The 27,715-nt window shown below is 46.6% G+C and overlaps 2 protein-coding genes across 2 annotated transcripts in view; both read right to left on the bottom strand.

Annotated features, from left to right (window-relative positions):
• Positions 1-7,636: 7,636 nt before the first annotated feature.
• LOC142803369 (uncharacterized) lies at positions 7,637-11,046 on the bottom strand. The gene is made up of 2 exons (XM_075888488.1): positions 10,938-11,046; positions 7,637-8,492 (listed from the first exon to the last, which is right to left on the bottom strand). Exons 1-2 carry the CDS (start codon positions 11,029-11,031, stop codon positions 8,182-8,184), a joined length of 405 nt encoding a protein of 134 aa, XP_075744603.1. The 5' UTR covers positions 11,032-11,046; the 3' UTR covers positions 7,637-8,181.
• Positions 11,047-12,368: 1,322 nt separating this feature from the next.
• LOC142802973 (uncharacterized) overlaps positions 12,369-27,715 on the bottom strand; it is a 59,171-nt gene continuing 43,824 nt past the window's right edge. Inside the window, exon 3 of the mRNA XM_075888063.1 lies at positions 12,369-12,752. Within this exon, the coding sequence (XP_075744178.1) occupies positions 12,369-12,752 (384 nt within the window). The remainder of the gene's footprint in view (positions 12,753-27,715) is intronic.

The raw sequence follows: 27,715 nt of genomic DNA, 5'->3' as shown, positions 1-27,715 counted from the left end.
CTTGGAGCAGCAGAAGTGACAGGTTGCTTTCAGCCACCACGTCGCCGTTTTGGAGGTCTTCACAAGTGACTTCGATGGGAACTGTCGCTCCAGGTGGCAGCGTCACACTGTCGTCAGCAACACGCAGCGCAGGTCTACGGCAGTTATCAGCGTCTTGATCTGTTGCGCCTTGAGTCGAGAAGATCACGATGCGCTCACGGAGATTTATGATGGTACCGTATTCCCGAAGGAAGTCCATGCCGATAATCAGCTGACGCGAACAGTCGCGAAGAACGAGGCAGCTGAGCACAAACGTTGACGCACGAATTTTCACTCTTGTGGTACAGTGACCCAGCGGTGTTACAACGTGTCCTCCAGCTGTTCGAATTCGCGTTCCATTCCACGGCGTAATCACTTTCCTGAGATCTTTCGCTAGTCTCCCACTGATAATTGAATCGAATAGTCTGCGCCAGAGTCTATATACCAATGCACTGACCTGAAAACCATCAATCAGCACAGGTATGTCAAGTGACACGCTGGGTTCAGGTGTGGATGTCGGCGTTTCTTCTCTGACGAAATGCCTTCGGCGTTGCGTGCAAGCGTCTATGGGAGGTCTTCCGCACTTTGAGTCCCAGCGACCTTGCCCCTGAAGGCCGCTGCCTTCAGTTTTCCCGACGAGGGCTCGGGGAGCGTTCTCGTGTCGTCACCCCGAAACGTGGCGTAGTGGCTGCGGGTCTCCTCGGAGATGGTGACTGCGATTGCCGTTGTGTAAAGGGTGCACGCTGTTGCGCGAGATACTCTTCGATATCCCTTGGCCTTTGACCAATTTGGGGACGAGGGGAATTGACGGAAAATCCGCGCAGTCCAAGTGGCCGGTATGGGCATCCGCGGTAAATTTGACCAGCCTCACCGCAATGATAGCTGAGGGGGCGTCTATCCGGCGTACGCCAGAGATCAGACTTGAGCGTCGGTGCACGGCGACTATCGATGTCCAAATCGGCGTGCGCTGACTGAATCGCGACTGACGGCATCATTGTCTGGATCGGGACGTATGGCATTGTTTGGATCGAAACACACGGCACTGTCTGGATCGGGACGTGCGGCACTGGCTGGATCGGGACGTGTGGCACTATCTGGGTTGGGACTCCTTGACCAGAAAGAGGAGTGGCAGATCGCAAGGATTCCGCGTACGTACGACGGCGACTGTCAGTAGACACAGGAGCCGTTTCCGGATCAACCTACATCGGCGGAAAACGATGGGCGTGCAGCACCTGCTGGACCTCATCACGGATGACACTGGTGAAAAAACCGACGTTGATTTGCCTTGTCCTGTACATCTTTTCCATTTCTTCCCGGACAACAGAGTGTATGACATCGCGAATCCATTCGGAGCTCTTGCTCCCAGGGGTGGCGAAAATTTCGGGAGTTGAGGCAGCATTCACTTGACGGTCAAACAGGGCAGACCGTTGGTGCAGTACTCGCTCCATTGTTGCCGCTTAAGTAAGGAACTCAGTAACACTCTTGGGGGGACTACGCACCAAACCTGCAAAAAGCTGTTCCTTCACACCACGCATGAGGTGGCACAACTTTTTTTCTTCTGCCATAGCAGGATCCACTCGCTTGAAAAGCTATGTCATGTCCTCGACGTACATCAAGACGGTCTCGCTGGGCATCTGGATGCGTGATTGTAGTGCACGCTCCGTCCGTTCGCGGCGGTCGGGACTCCTGTAGGTCTCCAAAAGGCGACACTGGAACTCGCGCCAAGATGTCAGAACATCATCCCTGTTCAAAAACCACGTCTTGGCACCGTTCTTTAGGCTAGTGTATGTTCCGGAGCTTCACGGCATCATCCCAGTAATTGATCGCTGCGACACGTTCGAACTCACTCAGCCAGTCGTCAACATCCTCATGAAAGGGCTGTTCTCCGTGAAAGGGGCTAGGCATGAGCGGGTTCTGGACGGTGCAGTAGATCGATGTGGAAGGTGTCGGAGCTTGCACGGGATCTTGTGTCGAAGTCATAGTCGCTGCGTCAGTGGTTGGTTTCTCAGGTGGTAGGCCTCGTTGGCGGTGGCTTACTCTGTGAACAGGAGTGTCCACGGCTGTAGGGCTTGTGTTCCGGCTGCTGGGCGGGGTCTTGGGCATCAGGTGGATCGTGAGATCTTGTACCCAGCACGTCCACCAGTCTTGTCACGTTTCTCACGACAAACTTGATACAATGGGCTCGTTGAGTCGACTAGCCAAGCAGCAGCTCAGATAGATCGTCTTTGTCCTCTCTCACTCATCGATCTCGCCCAAGCAAACCATGTGGCAATATGATGGTGATGTATTATTGTGCTCACGAAGTTTTGCTTCACTCATGTTGAGGACGACCGGAGTCGTCGACTTTGACGCCGGTCAATTTTAAGTCTAGAACGCATGTATCCGTTGCAGCGCGTCTGCACCTGTCTTTTTGACTTGGCGCCAGTCTATTCCCTCTCTTATATGGAGAGAAAGGGCATGTGTTTTGAATAGCTACGCGCCTTATGTTTTTCTGTAGAAAGTGGATGCGACACCATGTCAAAAAGCCACGCGCTGACGCGCTGCAGCGCGTACGTGTGGTTAGGCATAGCGCTTGATGAGGCATATAGACTGTTTTCCGCAGCGGCGAACGGGCTATGCCACGTTTGAACACGTAATATAATGGCCTCCTCCTTTCCACTCCTTCACCGTCGCCGATGGCCGGCCGATTCGCCAACCACGCTCCCGATTCGCCGCCAGCAAATTTGGCGCAGCGCATAGTCCGCACCGCCCGTTTCTTTTTTCTCCTTTTTTTCTCTTAGACACTGTCGCCTTATGACTCACAGAAATTAAGTGCATTTTTCTTTTTTCAATAATCACTACTACCACCTTTCCTCACCGTAGGCTGCAGGGCAACGTCCGCCACATGCCACATCGCGGCCGCGCGCCGAGGAAAAGGCCGTGGCACTTCGGTGCTCTGGTACCATCTGGTTTTGCACAAACAAACTAGCTGCGGAAAACACTCCATAATGCTTCAGCCTTGCAACGCAGCTACCCGACTGTAGGCGTGTGATGACCCACCCCTCTAACAGAGTCGGACAGCCGGACGTCCTGCATGCGGCACTCTCCCATGCTCATGCTAGTGATCCCGCAAAGCATGCGGACCACTGTGCTCTTGCCGCAGCCGTTGACGCCCAGCAGGCCGAGGCACTCGTCTTGCCTGAGCTCCAGGGACAGGCCGCACACCACGTAGCTGTCGTCGTACCACTTGTGCAGGTCGCTGGCCACGAGCGTGGCCTTAGACGCGCCTCCATCACTCAGTGACTTTTGAGGCTGCGACGAGTGACAACAGTGAGGCATTTCTGGCGCAGAGGAAACGCAATGGTGGCTACTGAACAGAACAGGCAACGCTGCATAGAGCAGTCCATTGCGCATTGAGCGCCAATGAATAAGAGCAGCGTGTTTTTTATATGTATTTACCATAATGGTACACGTGCAGCACATTTCTATGGTACACTCCGCGTACATAGTCAAAGTAGTAAAACCAAAGCGAACCACTACTACACAAAAAATAAATTAGTGGCACCAAGTCAAAAGGAAGAGCGAAGGTGGGCGGCCTTTTTTGTTTGCACTTATTTCTCTCTCTCTCTCTCTCCATTTCTTGTTTACTTTCTTTTTCAGGTCCTGTCTACAAATTTTCTAACTTTCTGTGGCTCTCTTTCTTTCTGTCTTACTGCATATGTTTTTCTCTCTCTGTTTTCCTTCCCATTCTTTCTTTCTATGCTTTCTCTTCATGAATTTCTTCCCCCTCACCCTCTCTTTGCTTTCACACTCCTTTGGTATACTCTACTATGCAAGACTGTGTGATGTTCAGCTTGCGTGCCTGGCTATCCGAATAGTTAAAATCTTTGCACTCGGGTCATGTACGCGTGTTCAAATCCCGCTCTTCACGAAATTGTTCTCGCCATAAAATTGTCTTCCTTTCTGTCCCTTTCTTTTTATTTATTCTTCTGCCATTGTCTACTCACTCACCAGTTATTTCATTCCATGTCGGACAAATCAGCGCACAAACTCTGACAGTGAAGCAGAAAGGAAAGAAGATGAAAGAAAAGGACGAGCGTCGCGCGTGCGTGGTTCATAATTTTGGTAGTTCTCTGTTTCAAGGGCGCAATCTCGGATTGATTACATTATATTATTCCATGCTTTTCGATCCCATTAGGCGTCTGCAATTGGTTGAAGAAGAGTAAAACTATGAAGAGTAAAAGAAGGTTGATATTTTTGCGATTGTTGCAAAAAGTTTATATATATATATATATATATATATATATATGTATATATATATATATATATATATATATATGTGTGTGTGTGTGTGTGTGTGTGTGTGTGTGTGTGTGTGTGTGTGTGAGAGAGAGAGAGAGAGAGAGAGACAAGCGCCGTGATTTCTTCGTCAGATGACGCCGATATATGAGACTTGAACGATGCGCTGTGATTGCGCGGATCCGTCAACACAGAGATTTTTTCGATAACGCAAGACTGTATCTGAAACTTTCGAATGAATCTCATTACCCAAAGACGCGGGACAACGCTTCTTGGGTGTGCCGCTGCACTCACATTACACCACACTATTCCGCACGCGGAGCCCGATACAAAAGGCCCGCTTTTGACATCACCAATACTTTAGCACACGTGATCTTATGGTATTAGAGGGGAGTTTTGAAAGACACCACACCAGGCCACAATCAACGACGCTAGCAATATTTATACAACACGTCAAAGCATTTACGATTTCATTTCGGCCTTATCAGACGGAAGGCAAAAATGCCACTAATGAAGGCAAAAATGCCGCAAGCAAATTTTGCTGTCTCTACTCTTTCCAAAGCAACAGAAAAGAAATATCAAGCAATGACCAATAAAATAATGGATAGTTCAAGCGTTACATTGAGTCGCTATATATGCATAAGCAGAGGCCGATTTCACACCTCGCCTGCTGCTTCCACGTCGTCCTTTCCTGGTGACTTCTCGTCATCTATGTCATCTGCCGACTCGGTGCAAAATAGTCGTCCCGAGTTGCGGCAGCTGATGATAACGAAGAGCAGCACCACGTATGCACTTAAAATGCACAGCTCCGTGCCCACGGCGGCAGGATGCAGCTCGAATGGGCTCCACGACACGGATGGCGCGTCTTCCTCCAGCACTATGAAGAGTAAAAGAAGACTGATCCATCCTTCCATTATAGGAATACTTATAACACAAAAGTCAACATTGGCTGCACAAGAATATACATTATTGTTTATTGTAAATTGATGTGTGAGAGCTCGCACAGCATCTATCGATGTTTGGCAGCTATGGCACCGTTTTGACAGGGATTGATTCACATTGATGCGCAGCCACACAACATCGTAACAGCTATCACCAAGGGTTATTACATAATTTTTGTGGTAGGCGAAGTATTTATGTTGCTTTAAAATGGTAGAATCGGAGCAAGTTTTATTGCGATAGCAATTATATGGACACTCTAAGATAGATTTTGCCAACGGCGTCGACGTCACTCACCGTAAATGTATACGTACCTATATATATGAAAATGCAAAAAAAGAAAAAAAAGTCTTCGGTCTGTGGAATCAAACTTGAGTCCTCTGAATCGTGAGTGCGAGACGTCAACCACCGAGCCACCAGGAGGACGTCGTCCGATGTTCAAACTGCAAGCTTCCACTTACCGCTGCTGACGGGCGTCTCAAGGGAAATTGTCGTGTTTTCAGCATTGCCAGCAAGATGGCGCAATGAGCGCACGTCGCCACATCGCGTGGGGGCGCGCACTCCAATCCCCCACGTGTACTTTGCCCCGCTTAGAAGAGGGGAGTGATGCTCCCTCGCGCGCCCTTATCCCGCGGTGGGGAGGAGGGAAGGATCGTACGTCTTGGATTTCCGCGGGCTTTATCTGGAACAATTCTGTTGTAGTCACCAGGCGCACAAAGGTCACTGCAATCATTGCAGTCTCCGTTTGCGAAAAGCACCCGCTTTTTCAGAACAGCGAAGTAAGAACAGAGACGCTTATTCGCACGCATCTGTACCTATTAGTATACATTTCGTGCGTCATTTGTGCGTGAGAAACGTGGGGCATGTTTCGATTTGCTTTCCATTCTGCGCGTGACCTTCCAATCTGTTTCTATCACATTCATTGCTTTGCCTTTGAGGCAAAGTAGTGACTTCTTTCTGCTCCTTTTTGGGCAAGTGTGTTCCAATGGCAGAGTGAGGGTGGGTGTCAAGTGCCCCAATGAGAGAGTAGGAGTGGACTCAGAGCGGGAGTGACTCTGAGGAGCAGAAAAAGTTGCTCTGAAATCGGCGGAGTGGACCGAAACTCGGCGTACTGTACTCCAGCGACGGTGACGGGACGGGGTGTTTGTCCGCTGTGTGAATGACCCGTGATACGTGCACCCGCTTGGGTGGGAAGGTGCCACTGTCACGTGTTTCGGCAGTAATGGTAGATGACATGGCCGACTGGGCAAACTAGTTAGTCGCATTGAAGAAGAACGGCTATTTGGGCTAGTTGGTTAGATTCGTGTTGTCCTCTCGTGTTGTCCTCTTTGATTTCCTTGCCTCACCTTTCGTTTCACGTTTCTTCTAGCACCTTCTTGCTCGTGCTGCAACCCTTATTACCATAGTTAGTCGCAGTGTGACAGCGAACAACCACGTAAGAAGAATTCGACAGTGGAATAAGCTAAACGGATTACTACGAGCAAGGTATGCTGGACAACTCAAGGACTTCCACTTCTACCTTGCTCCTCATACTTGCTGCAGCTGCGCAGATTGCGTTCCAATCGCTGATTCGAAGGCATTGCTATACGCCAGACTGGAGATCTCGCTCACAGAGTACATCGGCTGCTCCAACGCCGCCATTCAAATTAAACATTAGCTTATAGAGCTGAACAGATGACATGAGAATTTTCGTGCCAGGGTGGCAACAACAAGAATATAGCATTTGACGCTTGATATGCACGCATTTGAAGCATCGTCCTTTGAGGAGATACGCGAAGGTGGGCACTCCGCTGTAATAAGCGTGCGCAGGGTTCCCCTTCAAGGGGGGGGGGGGATGAAGCTTTGTCATATCACGCCCTCCCCTGCCTACATGTAAATGTATTGGGCGACATTGTACCACCCTCTCGACCCCCTACCCCCCGTCATCATTGTGCGCACGGCTATGGCTACCCACGCCTACAATGGTGCGTATGCCACACATAACTTCAGGAGCACGAGAGGCAGAGTTTGTAGGTTGAACCATGAACGTGGGAAGACGTTCTGCTTTTGTTTGGCGTCTCTCTCGCTGCAACAAAAGCTACAATTGATAGAACGCCCACTGGAGGCTCTCGTTAGTGTCATCATGCATCATTTCACCGATCCCGAATGGTGACACCGCCTCTCACTCACTAGGGTCACTGTGAAAGTGAGAAGGCGTGAGAGATACAAGGCGTGTTTGGGAAGCCTCATGCTCGAGCATCAGTAGCACAGTAGATGGAACACCCGTAAACCTTTCATCGCAGATTAAGATATTGCGGGTTCGACTCCCAGGTGCGTCGCAATCACCGAAACTTTTTCATGTGGTTTTTCTTTGTTTTGTATTTCAGCCATTTATTTATATCATGAAAGTAAATCAGTGAAGTCTTTGTGGTATCCGGCGTAAAACACTTTGATCGTGTTAATATACTGTGGAAATTGCTTGGTGTCAAATAACACCGGAGATGCCAATAGCGCAACCCTATTTGGTCACTCTCTCTCTCTGCGTTATAAAACAGGCAGAGTCTTCTAACGCATCGGCTTGCACTGAGTCGATTCTTGAGCAAGCCAGCAGCGCTGTGGAAAGGCGCCAGGTGTATCGATGTGCTTGATTGCACGCGAGTGATTCAGGAGGTGTCTTACACAGAACGTGAACGTTTGGCGCAGTTAGGCTCTGGTACTAGAGACCATCCTTCTATCAAAATGCTTTTAAGATGAAAGCTTTTAATGTATCATGCCCACGTTCACCCATGAATACCTCCGTATGTGTCCAGGTATTGTTGGTAGTTATAGCTATAAGGTGGAGTTAATCCCAGAGGCCACGGTCTAGTTATAGCATGACCTCTGGGATTAGCTGCGGCAGCACATCCTCATTCGGCTCAGTGTACGAACTAGTCACGGAGGCAATGGCTAGATAAACACTATTCGCCTTTAAAACGACTCGACAGTCTTCGTACTCGCGCAGCACATGTCGACGGGCCGCTTGACGAGTCCTGCGAATGGTTCGACGCGTTGGGTGACACGGTAGTCCTGGGCATCCACGCACAGCGCGCGCAGTGCCGTGGTGTTCTCAATCTTCGTGGCGGCCAAGTGGTCGCACGTGAGGCGCACCCACTCGAGCACGATCACCTTGAAGACAGCCACGGGCACCGCACACGGTGGCAGCATGGCGCACGCTAGCCACGCTTCCTCGCTGCCCAAGCTTGTGATGGAGAACAGGAACGCCTCCACGGACAGGGAGCCTATAGAACGAAATCATTTTTACCCGATCGAATAATTGGTTAGTGATAAAAGTGAAACCTTGCACGCCTCCTCACGCGCGAGGAGTGACCGTCGGCGTTGAGGACATGAATGCCTAAAAAAAAATGAACCAACGCATCAACAACGACAACAGGCGCGCGTCGGGGTTCCTTGCGTCATACAAGGTGCCTAGCTTGGAAGCACTTAAGTGTCGAAAATGTTTGTGAGCAGCCTACAGTAAGGAGATAACTGAAAGTGATTAAGGCTGATTTAGGGCAGTTCAGATGATTTAAAAAATAATTGGCACTAAGAAGCAATAGTTATTGAGTAAAAAGGAAAAGTAACTTAGTAAAGGTAGAAAATTATTCAAAGCAACTAAGCACTGAGTGGGAATAATTGAAAGTAATTCAAAGTAAGTGAAATAACTAAAAGTAATGAAGGATGAACGCAAATTACGTCGAAGTAGTGGAGACGTTTATATATAATAACGCAGACATAACGTAACCACCAAAAAAGCGCAGACATAACGGTATTCACCATCATCTCAGAAAGCGATAAAGGAGTGTGACGTCGAAGTAGTACAGACGTTTAAATATAATAACGCAGATATAACGTAACCACCAAAAATAGCGCAGACATTGCGGTACTCACCATCATCTCAGAAAACGATAATGGAGTCTGACTTTTCACTTTCTGGTGTAAATCTTTCTCGGTTGGAATGAACTGATCGAATATAATTTATAATTATGGCATATAAGCAATCGCTTTTACAATTATTACTAAATAATATTTACGACATGGCATGAGTGAATTAACGTTGAAAACGCGAACATATAATGAAGAACAATCTCGGGAGGTGTACTATCAGCGCCAAATGAAACCCCAACAGCTAGAAGCCTTCGCGATGGTATAGCGCACACCATCCAGCTATCACCATTGACAGGCGCGCGCATCCTGTTCGGCAGGTCCGCGCACATATGCGTGCCCGTCCATAGTGATAAGTGGACGGCACGCACTATACTATAGCGAAGGCTCGCTGCTGTTCGGGTTTCATTTGACGCTGACAGTACAGCGAATGCACAGCTACTCGTGAAGTGTGCGAATGACACTTGAAGTACAGCTGCCTGAGCAAAGCAGCCTGCAGCAGTACGTAAGCTGTGGTTTTTCACGAAAACAAAAGAATTATTTAAAGAAAGCTTTACAACTGCGAACTCATTTAGAGCGGGTCGCGTGACAGGAGACTACCCTTACGGTTGCCTATTATTTCCCACCTTTGTGTACGCCTTTGCAATGGTATATAGTCTTGCCTCTGTATTAAATTTAATTCAAAACCGTAGCATGTCAATGTAGTAATGAAATCATGAACCAGTTAGAAGTAAGCGCTCACCCTATCGCATTGTATTTCCCTACTATACATTCCCTTGTTTGTTTTTACTGTACTAACTTGCGCTAAACGTTCACAACGTCGTTATCCTGCCGCACCAACAAACTCGCCTAACGACCACTTTACGTTGCATGCGTAGGCGTGAGACAAACCAACGGCTTCCTCATTTCTTTCAATGCCAGTGCAACGCGCGCTTCTCAACGGGAGCCGTCGGGGCACCTTAGTTCAGGGAGTGTTCGTGATGTGACGCAATATGATGGGTAGCGCTGCTTGCGTCAAACGTGCTTCCGAGCGCCTTCTCCCGGAGATCCGATAGACGTAATTCTCCCTCCAGTATCACACGTCTGTCAGATCTCTTCCTTCATGCTCCATCGTGGCCCGAAGGAATGCCGGCGACGCATCAAAGCGCAGCGCACACAGAGGCGTTGCAGTGACGCTTTCCCATTGGTTGCCGGCGTAACGCCATGAATGGTGATACTCTAGCTCAAAACACTGTATCTTTTACACAGCCAGCGTGACCGCCAATGTATGAACACGAGAGAGAAATTCAAGACTCCGCCCCCGTATCTGTACACAACTTATGAAAAAAAAAATAGTTCATATGATTTCCGTCGTGAGGCACTGCATAAGGGGCTCTCCCCCTATGCACAGCGAAGCACACGCGAAGGCAAGGCGACGGGCGAGAGCAGGAAATGGTAAGAGGAGAGTGAGATGAACGTCAAGATAGAGCGCATCTGGCTGGCATTGATAAAATGGAGGAGCCGTAGGATAAAATCAGTTTTATGACGTTGTAGCGGACGTGTATTTACTGTACCATGATTGATCTGTGGGGTTTAACGTTCCAAAGCCACCATATGATTATGAGAGACGTCGTAGTGGAGGAGGGCTCCGGAAGTTTGACTACCTTGGATTCTTCGACGTGCATTCAAATCTGAGCACACGGGCCTACAGTATTTTCGCCTTTATTATTTACTATCCCACGTTCATCGCTATGGCACTGTCATGGGCAGCGCTAAATTCGACGTATTATAAGACGTCTTTCATAGAAATGCGAAGCACTCACCGACGACAGCGTATGTCACCAACGTGGCGACGTACGCTTCACCGATGCTCCTACAGCAGTAGGCGATCGAGTAGGCTGACAAAATTGCCAGCATGCCGAAGCAGCAGTAAATCGCGAGCAAAGCGTCTGCGAAGAAACCAGTTATTTGGCTTAATGAACGAGAATTTCCTCATACCAACTTGTAAAATTTCTAATGGAATACGAATATAAGACATGGTATGCCGTGGTATATTTAAACATAGCTTTCAGCGTCACCCCTCCTTACCCCCCACCTAAACAAACAAAATGTACAAAAAAGAAAGAACAAAACGAGAAAGCATGCAGACAAGCAAACGGACGCACACACACGCACACACACGCATGGACGCGCAACGCAAAACCGTCGTCCTCTCTCGGCGGCCTTCGTGGTTTCGCGCAATCCCTGAGCTTTGTTACCTCTGTGATATCGGGTCGTGATGCGCTCATCTTGCATAATTTCCGCGCAAATATTAACCTTCTAGGAGTTTACGGAAGCATGAAAATGCTGAAACATAGCGAGAGGCGCTGTTGTGAAACTGAGGAGAGCTAACCGACGCGCTAACGACGTGCCCCTGGGACTGGCTCATCAGGACCGCGAAAGGGAGCTGTGCTTTAAAACGCGAGCACCTACTAGCCGGAGGCCACACTTCGTGTCCTCCACCGAAACAATTTACATGGCCGTAGTAATCAAGTTGCTCTTCTAATCACTTTCCTAGGCTTTGTCTAAATGTACGTAAATACGTCACATATTACCACTGGTTGCAAGTAATGACGCTACAATACCATTTATTTAAAAATAAAGGTCTAACGTTGAAATAACTTTTACTAAATTTTATAATTTACGTACTAACTCAGCTACTCGTTATTCACGACACATTTGCACTAGCTCATAGCTACAGCTTTGTCAAACCACCAACGCTTGATGTTCTGCACTTAGATTAACATGTCTGTTATTTTTCTTCTTTTTGAAAATGTTTTATGACATAAAAAAACAAATGCTTCATTTCATTCATAAAAAATCAGAAAACTAATGAGTCATATTCTTGAAGTTACTCACCTGAAGTCATTCACTGCATTTCCGAATTACCGTGACATAAAAATAATTTCTTACAAATTACTCATCACAGCAAAACTGAGTCATATTCTTGAAGTTTTTTTATTAGCTGGTCAAAAAATAATCCACTGCATTACCCCTAATATTGAGTTGTTTTTTAATTATTTATTTTAAGTAATTCATTTCTTTTTAAATACCATGTCACAAACAGCCCAGCTATATAAAAGACAAGGTGCACAAGCCCGCACACAAGAAGAATTCCAGACACCACAAACACCGAGCCACTAAAGTAACTCACTGCGCTATTCGTTACAACAAAAGTAATTTAGTTACTGTAATTTTATCACTGCTAACTCCACTCACGACTCACCGTTCGAGACCCCATCGAGTGGGTAGTAAAATGCGAAGGTCTTGGCCACGGGAATCACCATGACGGCCAGGATGAGGCCGTCGAAGAACACGTTTACCAGACAGTGCAGCCAGCCAGACACACCAGTCATTAGCTGCAGCTGCAGAAATCCGCTGCAGCTTTCGGCACTGGGAAAGGCCGCAAACACCGTGACCGTCAGGGCGAGCGCCAGGGGTGCCAGCAGCGCCCACACGTGCGCCATATTGTTGAGTGGCACGGCAAGCCCACTCATGGGGTCGTCGTGTGTCATCACCGCATCGGACTCGACGCGGTCGCTCTCCATTTCTCCCAGCCCTGTCCTGCTGCTTCTGTGAATACGACCCTGCGCCACCACCTGCGATTTCGGCATGATGGCATAAGGTCAGACAAAGTGGCCTCGGAAGAGAAGAGCACTTTGCGACACGTAGTAAGGCACCGGAAAATGTAAGCGAATACATCTACATAGGTCAGTAACCATGAAACCCAAAAATCAGACTGAAGTAACTAGAAAAAATAAAGTTGGTATGGGGCACATTCGGCAAGCGCTCTCAAATTATGAATGGTCGTTTGCCACTACTATTCAAGAAAACGTATATAACGTCTGCATCCAGCCGGTGCTTATCTACGGGGAAGAAACCTGAAGGCTCAAAAAAACGGTTCAACTTATATTGAGGATGATGCAATGAGCGATAGAAAGGAAAACGATAGGTGTAACCTTAAAAGGCAAGAAAAGGGCCGAGTGAGTCAGACAACAAACCGGGGTTAAGGATATCATAATTGAAATCAAGAAAAAGAAATGTGTAGAGGCAAAGCAAGTAGTGCGCAGACATAATAACTGGTGGTCATTAAAGGTACATTGCCTGAATGGATTCCAAGAGAAGGCAAACACGCGACGCAGAGACGTAAAAAAAAGTCAGGTGGATAGATGGGATTAAGAGGTTTGCAGGTTAACGTGGCAGCAGCAAACACACAAACGTGAAGGTTGGTAAAACAAGGGAGAGGTGATTAGCCTGCAGTGGGCGTACTCAGACTGATAATGATGTTGATGATGATGAGCTGACCAAATGCACCAAATGGTATAACAGACACTGACGAGGAAGCCACTACGCGACGTACGCTCGTACCGTTGTCTTTCTCTTCCGTGTATGCTGACGCTGTGATACATGTCAATAATATTACTAAAGGCATAATGTGCGTTTCGGTGACTAGATGGCGGTCCAGAAAAAAAAAGAAAATTTCATGGCATACATTTCTGCTCTTAAAATTCAGACGACGTGCCCCGCAAAGCTTCGTATAAATGCACTAGTGCGAACTCTGGCGCAAGTGTCTATGGAAGCTGCAAGGCACGGTTCTTCAGCCAGCATTGGAAAAATGGGCAGTACATGAATTTGTCTGATTTTCGTTTTTCAGGCTCTGTTCGGCTCCTTGGGGTATGAATGTGCTTTGCCGCAAGACCAAGTTCACCAAAAGTTTAACAGTTACGCTTCCCCGCCTCAACCTCTTTAAGCTCACCAATTCCCATCGGCTAACGAAGTTCGCAATAGTCCGTTCTTTTATAAACAAAGCCCGAATTGCGTTCGAAGCCCGCAAGCACGAAGACTGAGCATATTTGTATACTACAGATCATTCTCATGGTGGCTGAACAATCGCAACGCCTGACTTCCCTATGGTGAATATTCGGAAACTCCATGATGACTGCGACTACAGAGTAACACAAGCTGGATGACTATATCGTCGTGAGTGATGAATATTCTCGTTGTGTTGCCAGAAGAGCTCGCTTTCATGCTAGGACAAATGGCTACTGCAGTCTTGAAGACACGTGGTCTGCAGCTGAAAAAAAAAAAAGAACAGAGAGGGAGAAACAGCACACGCTGAAAGACAATCACGGTTTCTTTAAGCGGGATGTATACACTGTCTGGCGTTGCACCTGATTCACGGATCATACACGCAGCATCAACACAGCAGTTTTACATGGGAGTAGATGGTGTAAGTTAAGGTGGGCGGGTGGTGGGAAGCGGAGTTGAAAGAACGATCCCTTTTATACTGTGTTCAAGCAATAGTTTTGAGCACCTTCATGTGTTATGCACATTTGAGATTGTGTCATCCTCATGCACAAGGTCATCACCGACTCTAGTGTTCATCACCGACTCACAAGGTCATCACAAGGTGATCACCGACTCTAGTGTTCCAGCGCCCGCTTCTCTTGTTGCAGCTTCTGAATGCCGTAGGGTACGATTTAATCTCCTGGATATTGTAACGAACAAGTGTGACTAAGGCGACAGTAAACCTAACACAAATCCTTCATTTTTGTTCCTTTCCGCTGTAGACTCTCTCTAATCACTTCATCGGTATGATGCACTACATTATAATGCTATTCAGGTAGACATTTTATCGTTTAAGGTTTCACTTTTTTTTTCCTTGGACGGTGAAGTAATGAAATAAACTTGGAGGTTCTCTGCGCATGTTAGGTGCTGAGCAATAGAAAAAAAGAATTGCGTAGTCGTGTGTTTTGTTGAACTGTATTTGTGTGTTTAGAGAAAGTTTATTCCATCATGGGACGCAACAAACCTAAGGAACGAGCGTCTGTACAACAAGCACAATAACAAACAAATGACAAAGCACAACATACATTACACATTTAAACAAAAGTGTCTAAGTCCGTAGAGTGTCCATAGTCCGTGGTACTAATAACTACATGCACTACATATATACACTAATCACAATATGAACAATGTACATGAAGATATATGTACAAAATTTACAAGGCTTGGTGAAGATTTTAGGAAATATGTACAACAGGTATCAATATTCGTAAAATTTTCATAACTCACAGCGTTAGAATGAGGTGCATATATACAAGAGCTCCCACCCATATGAGACATACACAAACACATAGAAATAATGATTTGTGGGGTTTAACGTCCCAAAACCACCATATGATTATGAGACACGCCGTAGTGGAGGGCTCCGGAAATTTTGAAACACATAGAAATATAAACACATACGGATAACATGGCCTAATCAGACATTGACAGGGGATCTGGCTGTAGGAACCAGGTCAGGTGGAAGACTAATCGAACACATTTGTCAACTACGGACAGAAAGCGGCAAGACCATTGTCGCAGAAACTCTTCCTGCCCAAGGAAGAACAATTCCTCCGACAGAAAAGATAAGAGTCCAGAGTAGAGGCGTTCCAGAATCGGAAAGAGAGCACGATGACGATGACCTGCCGGAACAGCTTCGCGCCTATTGCGCCACAAACAAAAAGCTCCCGCAGCTATTAGAGGGCGTGCAAGGCGATCACGCGAGCAGTGACCAGATGTTACAAAGCGATTAACACCTAGGCCACGAAAAGTACTGTGTGGGAGTGAAGCTTTTTATAGCGGCACCCGCTCGCCCTCGTAGAGTCGTAGTGTGTAACAATTGTTACATTCTGACCTCCAAGATGATGCCGGTGAGAGATTTCTTTGGTGCGTTGTTGAACAATTAAAAATAGTGCTCAATGTACATGCCAATGGCTGCTAATTGGGAATGAGAGACAGGAGCATTTGGCTTTTCGCTAACGCGCACGCTGCGATCCCCATTAGCAGCCATTGGCATGTACATTGAGCACTATCTGACAAGAAAGGGTTGCTCCGTTTATCGCTGGGTGTAACCTCTTTAGTTTTAGAAAGGGTTAGCGAGCATTGGGCCGCAGCGCCATGAATACAATGAACAAGTATATGCCATGAACTCTAGGTGGTTAAAGGTGGGAAGTAGATACGAAGCGCAAGCCGTAAGAAAGTAAAAGCCGAATTCTCCTGTCTCCCATTTCCCATTAGCAGCCATGGGCGTGTACATTGAGCACTATCTGACAGGAAAAGGTTGCTACGTTATACTCGCTGGGTGTAACCTCCTTAGCTTTAGAAAGGTTTTGCGAGCGTTGAGCAGCAGTGCTATGAATACAATGAACTTGTATATACCATGAATGAACTCGAGGCGGTTAAAAATGGGAAGTAGATACGAAGCGCAAGCCGTAAGAAAGTAAAAGCCGAATTCTCCGCCTCTCATTTCCCATTAGCAGCCATTGGCAAGTACATTGAGCACTATCTGACTGAAAAAGTTTGCTACGTCATACTCGCTGGGCGTAACCTCCTTGGTTTTCGAAAGGTTTAGCGAGCGTTGGGCCGCAGTGCCATGAATACAGTCAACTAGTATATACCCTGAACTTGAGGTGGTTAAAGGTGGGGTAGACACGAAGCGCAAGCCGTAAGAAAGTGTGCGTGTGCCACCTCTCGTTTAGTCTTTGGAATGTCCGCTGGATGGTGGTGCTTCTATATGCGAAATATATGGTGAAAAGATGCGAGACTGTGGTACTTGGAGTGTTCAATAGATGGACGAATGGACACACAGACAGATGCATGGACGGACGCATGAACGAATGCAGGGGCGGATGCATGAACGAACGCAGGGACGGACGCATGAACAGACGCACGCACGGACGGGCGGATGGACGCATGGACAGTCACACAGACGGTCGCATGGATGGACGGAAGAACGAATGGACGGGCGAATGCTTCGCCCCACTCTCCATCATTCACTCCGTGGATATGCTGCTATTTTTTTCATTCTGTTAAGCATCTGTACTGACTCCTACAATGTCTCAGAAACCGAGACCGCATTATTTGTAAATAAAAAATTAAAAAGGCTTAGCGGTGTTCCTCGGCTAATAATATCTGGGGTCTTACGTCCCAAAACCATCATTAGATTGAGAGACACCGCAGTGGAAGGCTCCTGAAATTTTGACCATCTGGTGTTTTTTTTTTTTTTTGACGGGCACTGACATCGCAAAGTATACACGGGCCTGTGGCATCTCATCTCGACCGAAATGTGACCGCCACAGCCAGGTTCCAACCCACAATACTCCGGCCAGCATTCGAGCACCATAATCACTGCTCCACCGCAATGTATACACTTCCTCGGCTGGTCATCTTCTACATGTGCTTTAATTCTAGGAGTTCTGTGAATCGTATATCTGTGTAGCTGTGGTAGATGCCAGTGAATGTAGATGAGGATAGCTGTGTAGATGTAAATGTGCGGATGGTAATGTGTAAATGTGAATATGAAGATGTGCTCTGTTGTAGCGTTTCTGGCAGGACAAGTGGCAGGACAAGGAGGTGGTTGTCGGAACGGAGCGCGTTTGCTGAGCCGAGTCCAGCCATGATATATCATAAAGAGTGAAAACACGGCGCATGGACGTATGTCGTCCCAGGTTGACCGTAACATCGTTTTCGAAAGCTATGCAAGCAATATCAGCGATGTGGTATCCAAACTTCGGAAGCGTCTTAAGCAGCGGTATACTGTAGTAGTTTATTTCGTGATGCTAATGCCTTTTCGGGCTTTTAGCGCTTGGCAAGTGGTGAAAGCCGCAAATTAAGCGCCTAAATGGAGTATTAGTGGGACTTTTAGAAGGTTTTGTATTGCTGTTTCCAATATATATACTCGTGCGAAGAACTTTGAATATATAGAGTATAGTGGTGTCTCGGAACGCACTGAACATATTTTAATAACGTCAACTTGAAAAACTATTTTCGCGTTTGATCTCGAGAGCGTAGTGTTTCAATGACGTGTCGGCACAGTCTGAAGTAAGCCTATAGGTCCCGTGAAAGTTATATGCCATAACATTGTAGCAGCAATATTTCACACGTCCTCACTTGCACGTGAACAGAAGTTTCGTCCAGAAACTCGGATGATGATTTAGAGCGCACGTGGTACACAGAGTTCGCAAAGCCAGGAAACCGGGTTGAATCGTTATGATGATGTGCGGTGGGGCTAGGTTGCAGATGTGGAGTGACAAAACGTTCTAATAATATTAATAAAAACTCCTGATTGTCTCCTGATTCTAGTGCACAGATAGTGTGAACACTGCTTGCTAAAGAAACGAAAAGTGTTCCTCTTGATGTGTTTCAAAATCTTGTCAGTACTGCTTCAATAACGGCAGCAGCTGGATTTAAGGACGGATGGTAAGTGATAAGATTATCAATGTAAAAAGATATGTGTGTTTCAACGTTAGAACTGACCGTAAGAACCAAAGACTGTGATCTGTTTCTCGAAAAAATGGCGGAAGTGGACTTATAACGACATTCTTGTGATGTGTTTTCAATAAAACGGAGGGGAACACCTTTAGTTAGCACTATGTTTCCGTTCACGTGCTCATTCCGTAAAAGAGGAGAAAAAAGAATGTCAAGCTGAAGTATTTTGTCTCGTGGTGCGCTGGTATTCGAGAAGCCGGAAGCAACGCCTTTGACACTTTTGGACTCGTCGGCGATAGTGGTGGGGCGTCGCACAATATTTTGTGGTGTTTGCTCACACGTAGCGATTCGTTAACTTAGACATGTGATTGCTTTTGGGTGCGGCGTGATGAAAGATGCCGCCCATACGTTGTGCGGGCCAGACATCTTCACGGAGAAAGCGCCTGTGAGTGGCGGTACAGAAAATAAATTTACAGAGCCTCCAAGAAACGGAGCCTCCTGTTTTTTTAAATTACAAAAATCCTCTGGCACCGATTTACCAGGAAGGTTTTCTGTGAACTCAGTAATTTTTGAGTAGCAGCGGGCTGAGCATAACTTGTCGCTACAAAATACTGGCTCAAGACTCGCATTCTGAAAGAGCTCAGGCCCTAAAGTTAATAAAATGTCAGCAAATGCAGATTTGGACAGAAGACTACACTCTAAGCCAAAACGGAGCAACAGGGGTATAGGGGTTGCTCCTTTCAGGGAGCAATTGCATTGCCACTCCCATTACTCTCCTAAAAGGAGTAACTGCAGAGGGAGGAACCGTTGCTCTCCTTTCAGTTCCTCCTTCGGGGTATGAACAGTTACTCCCTCCAGTTCCTCCCTGCAGACCAACAGTTACTCCCACCAGTTGCTCCCTGCCGACCAACCATTACTCCCACCAGTTGCTCTTCTAAGAGCAACAGTTACTCTTTACCGTTCCTCCCACGTGTTCGCAGTTACTCTCTGAAAACCAACTGCACATGCTTCCAGTTACTCCTTGGGGAAATGAGTATTTATCTCGAGTATGCTTGTCACACGCTTAACACATGGCGAGAGCTCCTTGGAAGAGCACTGCTTGGGTGCTTCTAACACAAAAAGTGGACAATATTGAAAGGAAAATAAATGCTTTATTGTTCTTTTTATGAGGCGACGTGTGACCACACGTAAAAGTAGACTTCGCCACACCACAGCCAGCACTAAACAAACACCATAATACATCAAAGGTTTTCTGCGTCATCCGTGGAAAAACAATCTTGAATTTCTAGCATAGGGCAGTCTGTGTCATCATTGGTGAGAGAAGGGCAACTTCTCCAATTCTGAAGAACTCAAGTTTCGCAGCTGGTGTTTCCATCACGCTAGCGCAGCAGAACGTCACCGCAGGCATATTTGAAGCATCTCATTGCTGCAAGAAAAAAATTAGAAGTGTGAGGTTAAACATGCCAGAATCAATTCATAACAATGAGTCACACACACTGCAGCAGCGCTTACATTCTAGGATGTCTACTGCAAAACGAAATGTGAAAAAAAGGAAGGTTCGGCCAAACGTTACTTGGCAAGCCATATAAATGCTGATGTGGTAGACGCTCTTCACATGATGTCTCAGACAGCAATATTCTGGAAGAAAATGTGCAGCACCTCAACAAGGCATATTTGTAGCAGTTAAAGATACCCTTAGGTTCAGTTAACTTGTTTCCTATACACAGCTGAGTGACATTTCTATGAGCCCATTCACCAATGGGCATTCTAAATGAGGTCATGTGTGTGGCAAATAACACGTACTGTCCGCTCATGTTAAAATACTTATTTAGCTCGTGCACATAGTTGCTCTCGATTCTACTGTTCTATCATACGCTGCTGCGTCTTGAATTGTGCAATACCTGTAGGCACAAGCCAAGCATGCAAAGCCTGCTTGAAAGCAACCATTTGCAGAGGCTACATGATAATCTTCAGTATATTTCTTTGTACCTGACGCAAACGGCTGGACAAAACTATAGACAAATAAATGTAGACCGTGCTACCTTCAAAAAATGCTTCAAATTTAGAAAACTAGGGTGCATTTGTTCACTCGGTTGACGAGTCACAGCCACGAGATATGTAAACGAAGCAATATATCTTAAGGCATGCACAGATATTCTGATTCTTTGTTTGACAGTGTCACAGATAGCTTGCCAATACATATATATTTGAGAGCAACAAGATGTGAAGCTTTTATTAGCTCAACGTCTTGTTGGTTCACAGCCAAACAGGTTACTGCTTGTTAGACAAATTGGAATAAGCACACCATGGTTTCCAAAAAAAAAAAGCATTATTAGAAGTTAGCTCTTGGTGTGAATGTCTGCCTATTTATTTTGTACTGCCTTCTACATGTGCCACAAAGACATTTGTTGAGGATGTGCTACCAGTCAAGCCAAGATCGCATACTTGGTCAATGTGATGGAAATACAAACATTAGAAACACTGCCACCTCTAGTAAGAGCATAACACTTCAGTATCTTGGACTAGCAAAGAGGTGCACAAGAAAGTTAAGCCCACTCTTGCGGAACTTTGAACGCGAATATTTCAGAGTGGGGGAGGTCAACATGCTGTGGCACTTTTAAACCCACGAAACATCTGCAGAAAACAGGGTAAAGGCAAGTCAAGAAACGCTGTTATGAAGGCCTGCGCATGGACAGCTTTGTGAATCTAGGCCCAAGTGTTATGCTTTGTGCAAGCCAAAATCCATGTAAATAGGGAAAGCATACTTTTAGGAGTACCAGCGTAAACAAATCTTGGCAGTTGGCTTTTTAGTACAAACAGCAATCCCTGCAATGAAAACATAAACATTTTATCTTAACGGTAACAGAGTGAGCACACACACGGGCCAGCGGAGCCATGTCGAATTGTCAGTGCCAGTGTAACCATGTGGCATAATGAACTATTCTCTGGCCAACACATGCACAGTTTGCCCCTAAAAAGCGATGCTTTCATATACGTAGTACAAAAAGTCTGCACTTACCAAAATTCACTTGCTTTCTGTACTTTAGCATCGTTGGGATCATCTTTATCTGCAGTATAACCAAAATTGTGTCATGTCCCTGAAAAAAAAGTAAAAGACATGCATTAAATATTGTTTCATTTGGTAGCAGTGAAGTCAGGTTAAGAACAGCCAAGTGGGAATCAGCCTAATTATGTGCATGCGGCAAATCCCAAACGGCGTTATTGAGGTTGTCGAAATTTTCGTCGATTGGTATTAACGTCGATATGTGACTTCAACGGCATGCCAAGTTTTCACAGCGCATAAAGATTTCATGATGCAGAATAATTACAGCGCTAATGAGAACATACAGCATTTATGATTGTCTTTTACAATATTCAGTTTTGCTAAGGTTTTGCATCACTAAAGAAATCTGAAAGATTTGGGTCATTCCTCTTCCAATTGTTCTGTCAATATGTAAACTGCTCGCTTGATGGTGCGCTTATAAAATAGTACGTTCAGCGCAGAGGTGAAGCAAGTGACGCAGTGATGTGGGCAATTTTTTTTTTTAGGCGTGCGGGGAGGGGGGGGGGGGGGGTCCGCTTATCTGAATAGGCCTGGCAAGCGAATATGGTCGTCAATTTGGGCTCCCTACGCCCGGCCTAAAAAAATTCTGTGCGCAACCGCCTGGCTATTCCAGTGAAGTGATGCGACAATGATTTGTTCACTTACTGATTTACATACACTTTACATCTCTAAAAAATGCGGCCCAAGGCCCCAACACTCAGCCGTTAACATTACATAAAGCCAATGGTAGAAAAGTGCCAGTATGAATGCAGCTACAACCCCGCCCCAATGTTTTTTCAAGCGAGGTGGTGTTGCGGAAATGAACTTTTAACTGCAAAAGTACACTGGCACTGCAGTGGTGACAGGGGAAGCAAGAGGGTATGCAGGCGGTAATAGAGGTAATTTAGTCCGATACGGCTAGCAATGGATACGGTGAATAAGAGCAAATCATTTCTTTTTCAATAGCGCAACCACTCAACAATGTATTGTAAGAGCATTAAATGTTGCTGGAAATGCCACTCACCTGCACGCTGATGCATGCACAGTCCTTTGTCCGACGAGCGAACAGGCTTGCAGATAGCTGAAGACGTGTTTACGATGTGTTTGTTCCACCCAGCAGCAAAATCCACAACTACTTCGCGCTCCATAAAGATAAATATACACTAACCTTCATCACGAATAAGTAGAAACGCAAATATGCGACACACACACACGATCAAAACATAGCTCACAAGCTGGCACGTCCATGTGCTCGCCAACCACAGACCATATGAAAATGAGTAAGTAGTGCGAACGCGAACCTAGTTGCGCCGAAAAAAAAAAAAAACGTCGAGCAGTGGCAGCACAGGCGTCAGCGCAATAATTTCAGTGTGTTCTCCTAATACAATTATAAAAAAAAACTGAGGTACACTAAAACTCATAAATAAATATAAAAAGTTGAGTGTAATTTTTATTTAGTGCTAGTCAACATAAACACTGAATAAAGATTATTTTGCAACTTACATCGTTTGCTACACTAGCGCCACATTTGTCGTGCGGGCGCAGATGGCGCAGATTTGTCATTCTGCCCTCAAACTACACGGTGAAGCGTGCTACTAAGTGTATGGCTGATGAGAAGCGCGTCTGGGTCCGCTTTTTTTTTTTTTCTTCTCCGATATATTTGGGCGGGGAGGGGGGGGGGGGGCTCCTTATGCACGTGTTTCGGTGCTTGATCGACTTTGACGCCCTTACTTCGCGGACGAACGGCGTGTCTAGGCTTTTTTTATCGTTGTTCTGCACGTGTTTCGGCGTTCGGTCCGCTTTGACGTGCCAACTCTCCATTCTGCTGCTGCGTGTGTTAGGTATTTGCCGTACTGTATTCTCAGGCCTTCTGTGTTCAGCCAGCGCTGCTATCTTATTATCTACGGATGCTAAAATAAATCACTGTTTTGGTTTAATGAAGTTTGGCACACAGAACAAACAATAATCTGGCCCATGAATATCAATGTGGGCGGCGTGCATATTTGTGTGCGGTGTCCTGCCGGGGAGTAACCGTTGCGTGACGAGAGCATTTACAGCGGTTCCTCTTTCCGTTGCTTCCTTACAAACTTAAGATGAATACAGTTGCTCCCCCATTCTCGAACAAGTCGGCCATCTTGTTCCGCTTGGTCTTTTCGGAGAGTAACAGTCGGTCTGAAGGAGTAAAAACAGCCGTTGCTCCCATTTTGGCCATTTTTGGCTTAGAGTGTAGTGTAGGCGACCGTCCAATGGCCGCCTACACTCTATGAGGGTCACTTAATTAAATCGATGGTTCGGCCTCCACAAACTCCCGCTTTATGAGGCATATATATTCATTAAAAAGCACAATTTGTGCCACGAAATTATTACCACGCCACTAATCTGATCATTAACAGAACAGGACTGATCATTCTGTTCTTTTTTTTTTATAAAATATACCACCATTTCTCGTCAGATAAGCTCGTAGCAAATTCCATAAAACGGTAGACCATGTTGAACTCTGCACGTCAGTCGTTATGGCGCTGAGCCCTGTACAATCGCCAAGCGTAGCTATACGTGAAATTAACAAGACGAAAGATGACAAGAACGAAAAAGCCAGACATGAACTAGGCATGCAGTACAGTGACAGCGAAAACTGAAAGAGTGTCTTTCCTAGATCCCGTTGAACGCGACTAATGCGAGTACAGTTGCAAGGTACCCACAACGCAAGTGTTCTCAAACTCATCTCAGCTTGAGAACAGCAGTCACAAATTCCGCCAGAGCCGGGACTGTGAAGAAGGTAGAGGAGGGGGAAATTGTGGAAGGGTATAAAACACGCCCTAACACTGTCGTTTGAATAAACTGTTTATTTATATCCAATCATATATATCATCCCTGAAGAAATAATTGACGTCAGGATTCAAGAAAATAAACGATAATGATCTGAACGGCTCAAGTCTGAAATATGTAACGTAGATCCACGTGTGTGTTTGGGCATGTCTTGACTCTGTGGGGTGCCTGATGAAAAGAAAAACCAAGCCTGAAATCTCTTTTACGGAACCGGTATAACACAAAAGCGAAATGTGTCTTCACACAGGTAGTTGAGCGTTTATCCTGCATTGTTCGCCACACGGGCGAAGGAGTGGATGGAATGAATGCAGCACCAACAAATTGCAATGTCACGCGAAGACTGAAATCAGCTCACACTTGTCGCGTGCACCTCAAGAAGAATGCACGCACGAAATGAGCATACATGGGAACAACGTGGACAAGCAACATTCACAGCTCGACACCGAAAATCCCGCAGCTCAAACATATACACCAGAACACAGCAAACTCAGTGATTGCTGCCGTATTGAAAAGCGCGTGGCGCCATCTGCTGGAAGCGTGGCGAAGCAACACTTTCAACTGACGCGAGAGCAGACGTTCTGCAAATCAAACGCGAAACTTCACAACCTGACTCCACCTGGAAGAATGTTTCGTGCTGTTACATTGCCGGAATCTTGTGCTGATTTTGTGTGAAACGTCGAGGAGACCTTCCTCGACAGTCCGGAATGTCTGGAGCACGTACATTGCAGACTACGGAAGCAGCTTCATCAGGTACGTACTGTTGCGATTGAAAGAAAAGCGAACAACGGAAAGCGTTGCTTTCGACTCAGTCGACCTGCAGCGTGCCTTGGCAGAATTCGTGCTGTAAGTCGGCGTGAACGTAGCACTAGAATCTGGCTCCAACTTACGCTCATGCACCGCATGTGTATCAATTTCCAGTCCTGCCGGGCACTCGGAGCACACGCGGGGCAAAAGTGCCAGCCAGAAGAAGATTTTAAAATTCTACGGTGACGCCGGCCGAAAGCACGCGTAGATTCGCCTTGTGACAGTCAAGGCATGTCGTAGTTCGACCGAGTCGAAAGCCATGCTTTCCGCGCCGATCAAGCATCGCGATAGTAGGCTGATACAGTTGTACTAAACATGCGCGATGCGAGCATCCACGCGTGAGTCGTAATTGATTGATTAATTGATTGATTGATTGATTTTGGGGGTTTAACGTCCCAAGACTACCATATGATTATGAGAGACGCCGTAGTGGAGGGCTCCGGAAATTTCGACCACCTGGGATTCTTTAACGTGCACCCAAATCTGAGTACACGGCAGTCGTAATACGTATATCATATTATTGAAATGCGGCCTGCGAAAGAGTACGGCAATATATTTGTGTCTCATACTACAGGCATGCTTCACGCAAATCCCTGCTGTAAAGTGAAACAGCTGGAGTCGCGAATGGAATGAACACAATACGTATACTTACTCATACACTTCGCAGGGCTCGTAGTTTTTCCTGCTGATTGCGAATATATCTTAAGGCGGCGGAGCTCAGCGTTTTTGGTTGTGGACGGAAATCTGTGCAATCGCGAAACACCGCGCCGGCACAATTCCCACGATGCGCTGTGTATTTCACAGGCAGTGCTCAGCAATCTCTTCCTCTTGCTCTGGTTGTTGTCGCATCAGATGACAGCGCAGTGGCATCCAGGTGACATTTTATAAGCGGGCGCAGCGTGAACAGCGCCTTTTCGCTTCTTAAACTTTTAGAGCCACTGCTTGCCATGCTAGCGAGGTGCGCCTTGGCAGTTGCGAACAAACTATGGCGTCTTGGGAGCGAAGGTATACCGCCGAAGGCGCCTGGGTGCGAGGTAGGCGTGCTCTCGTCTATTCACCTTTTCATGAACGCCTCCATGGGCTCCGCCATAGCCCCCCTTGGGCTGTGAAAATTGGCGCGTCCCCTCGAAAATGCACTGGCAACGCTGAGCCCTTAGCCTTTGTACTCCCGCGCACAGCCCATCATGGCGGTGTTTTTTTCCTTCCCGTGAAAAGGTGTATAGAAATACGCACGAAAGGAACGCACAAGCATACACATGACTAGGACGAACAACTTTCAATTCTTACGTCTTCGTGTGTGAGCAGTGTGCTCCTTTCGTAAATACGGTCGCGGAATCGTGCAAATTAACCTTCCTGCTTTTCTAATCACTCTTACTTTAAAGCAAACTTGCGGTGGAAGTACAACAGCACCGAGTAGCCGAATCCCGAGATAAGCGCGCGCGAAAGTGAGCGACCAGGCTAGATAGCATATATACGCACTTTGATCACGCCATGTGAAGGAGCGCGCATAGCAAAACGTGTAATGCGTGTGGGGGGGGGAGGGGGGGGGACGACTTTTTCAGTGAGTGCACCCTACGTGAAGGTCCTTAAACATATTTAGGGATCCCGCCCAACGCGCGCTTCTCACGCCATCTCATCACTGATGTCGAAAACGCTATCAAATAGCCACTGCCGGGCTAGACTGCACCTGCGCGCGCTCGTTTCCTTACGGCCTTCGCAACCGCTGCGAATACAATGAGAGATTTTCTGAGTATGTTTCGCCACCCGTCAGCGGTAGGGGCGCAACATCCCTGCCATTGCTAGGGAGCCTTGATGCCCGTGCGCTCCGCTGAGGGTGATGACAGCCGCGTCGTCTGCTACGACCGCCGCCATTGCGCCTCCCCACCAGAACTCGACGGTATGCGAAGCGCGCTACGCAACGCGCGTGTAGTACGCTGATACGCCTGGAAACAACTGCAAGCTAGCGAGCTTTTCTTCTTATTGAAGCTTGGACATCTTTTAGGGTTAATTTTGCCTGAATGTATGGAGGAAGCACACATTTCATGTAAGCTGACGGCTTGCGCTTGAGTCAGGCGCTAGAGGCAGACGCTGACTCTTTTATGCTGAAAGCAAATCCCTACGCCAGATACCACAGTGGGGGATTCTAAATCTATATCGGTCGTGTTATTTATATGCTTTCTTTGTTAGTGTTAATTTTTATCTGGGGCTTTCACGTTCTAAAACCATGCCTCATTGCAGGACTGCGGCAGTTTTAACAATCTGTTTTTCTTTTGCCAGCACTTACACAGTACATTGGCTCGTGTTTTACGTTCTTCAATATGAGACCGCCTGGGCTTAGATCGAAACCACGAGCTTCGCGTCAGCAACCGAGCACCGTGACCACTGTACCGTTGAGGCGGACGCCTCTCTTATTGCATTACCTATTCTCTGCGATGTACTTATTGCACAACTTGACTTTTTTGTTTAGCGACATAACGTGTTAATTCTTCACAGCGGTGCCCCGTCTTGTCTTCATGCATCTTGCTTATATGGACGCTTCGTGAGTACAGTTTGCATAAGCACTTCTGTATGATCCCTGAGAGCTTAGAGTATTATAAATAAATTGTTTACTTAATTAATAATGCGTGCTGAAAG

This window comes from Rhipicephalus microplus, chromosome 3, assembly GCF_043290135.1.
Source record: "Rhipicephalus microplus isolate Deutch F79 chromosome 3, USDA_Rmic, whole genome shotgun sequence".
Classification (NCBI taxonomy): domain Eukaryota; kingdom Metazoa; phylum Arthropoda; class Arachnida; order Ixodida; family Ixodidae; genus Rhipicephalus; species Rhipicephalus microplus.
The sequence above is the reverse complement of the archived record's forward strand: the minus strand, read 5'-3'. Positions and strand labels throughout refer to the sequence as shown.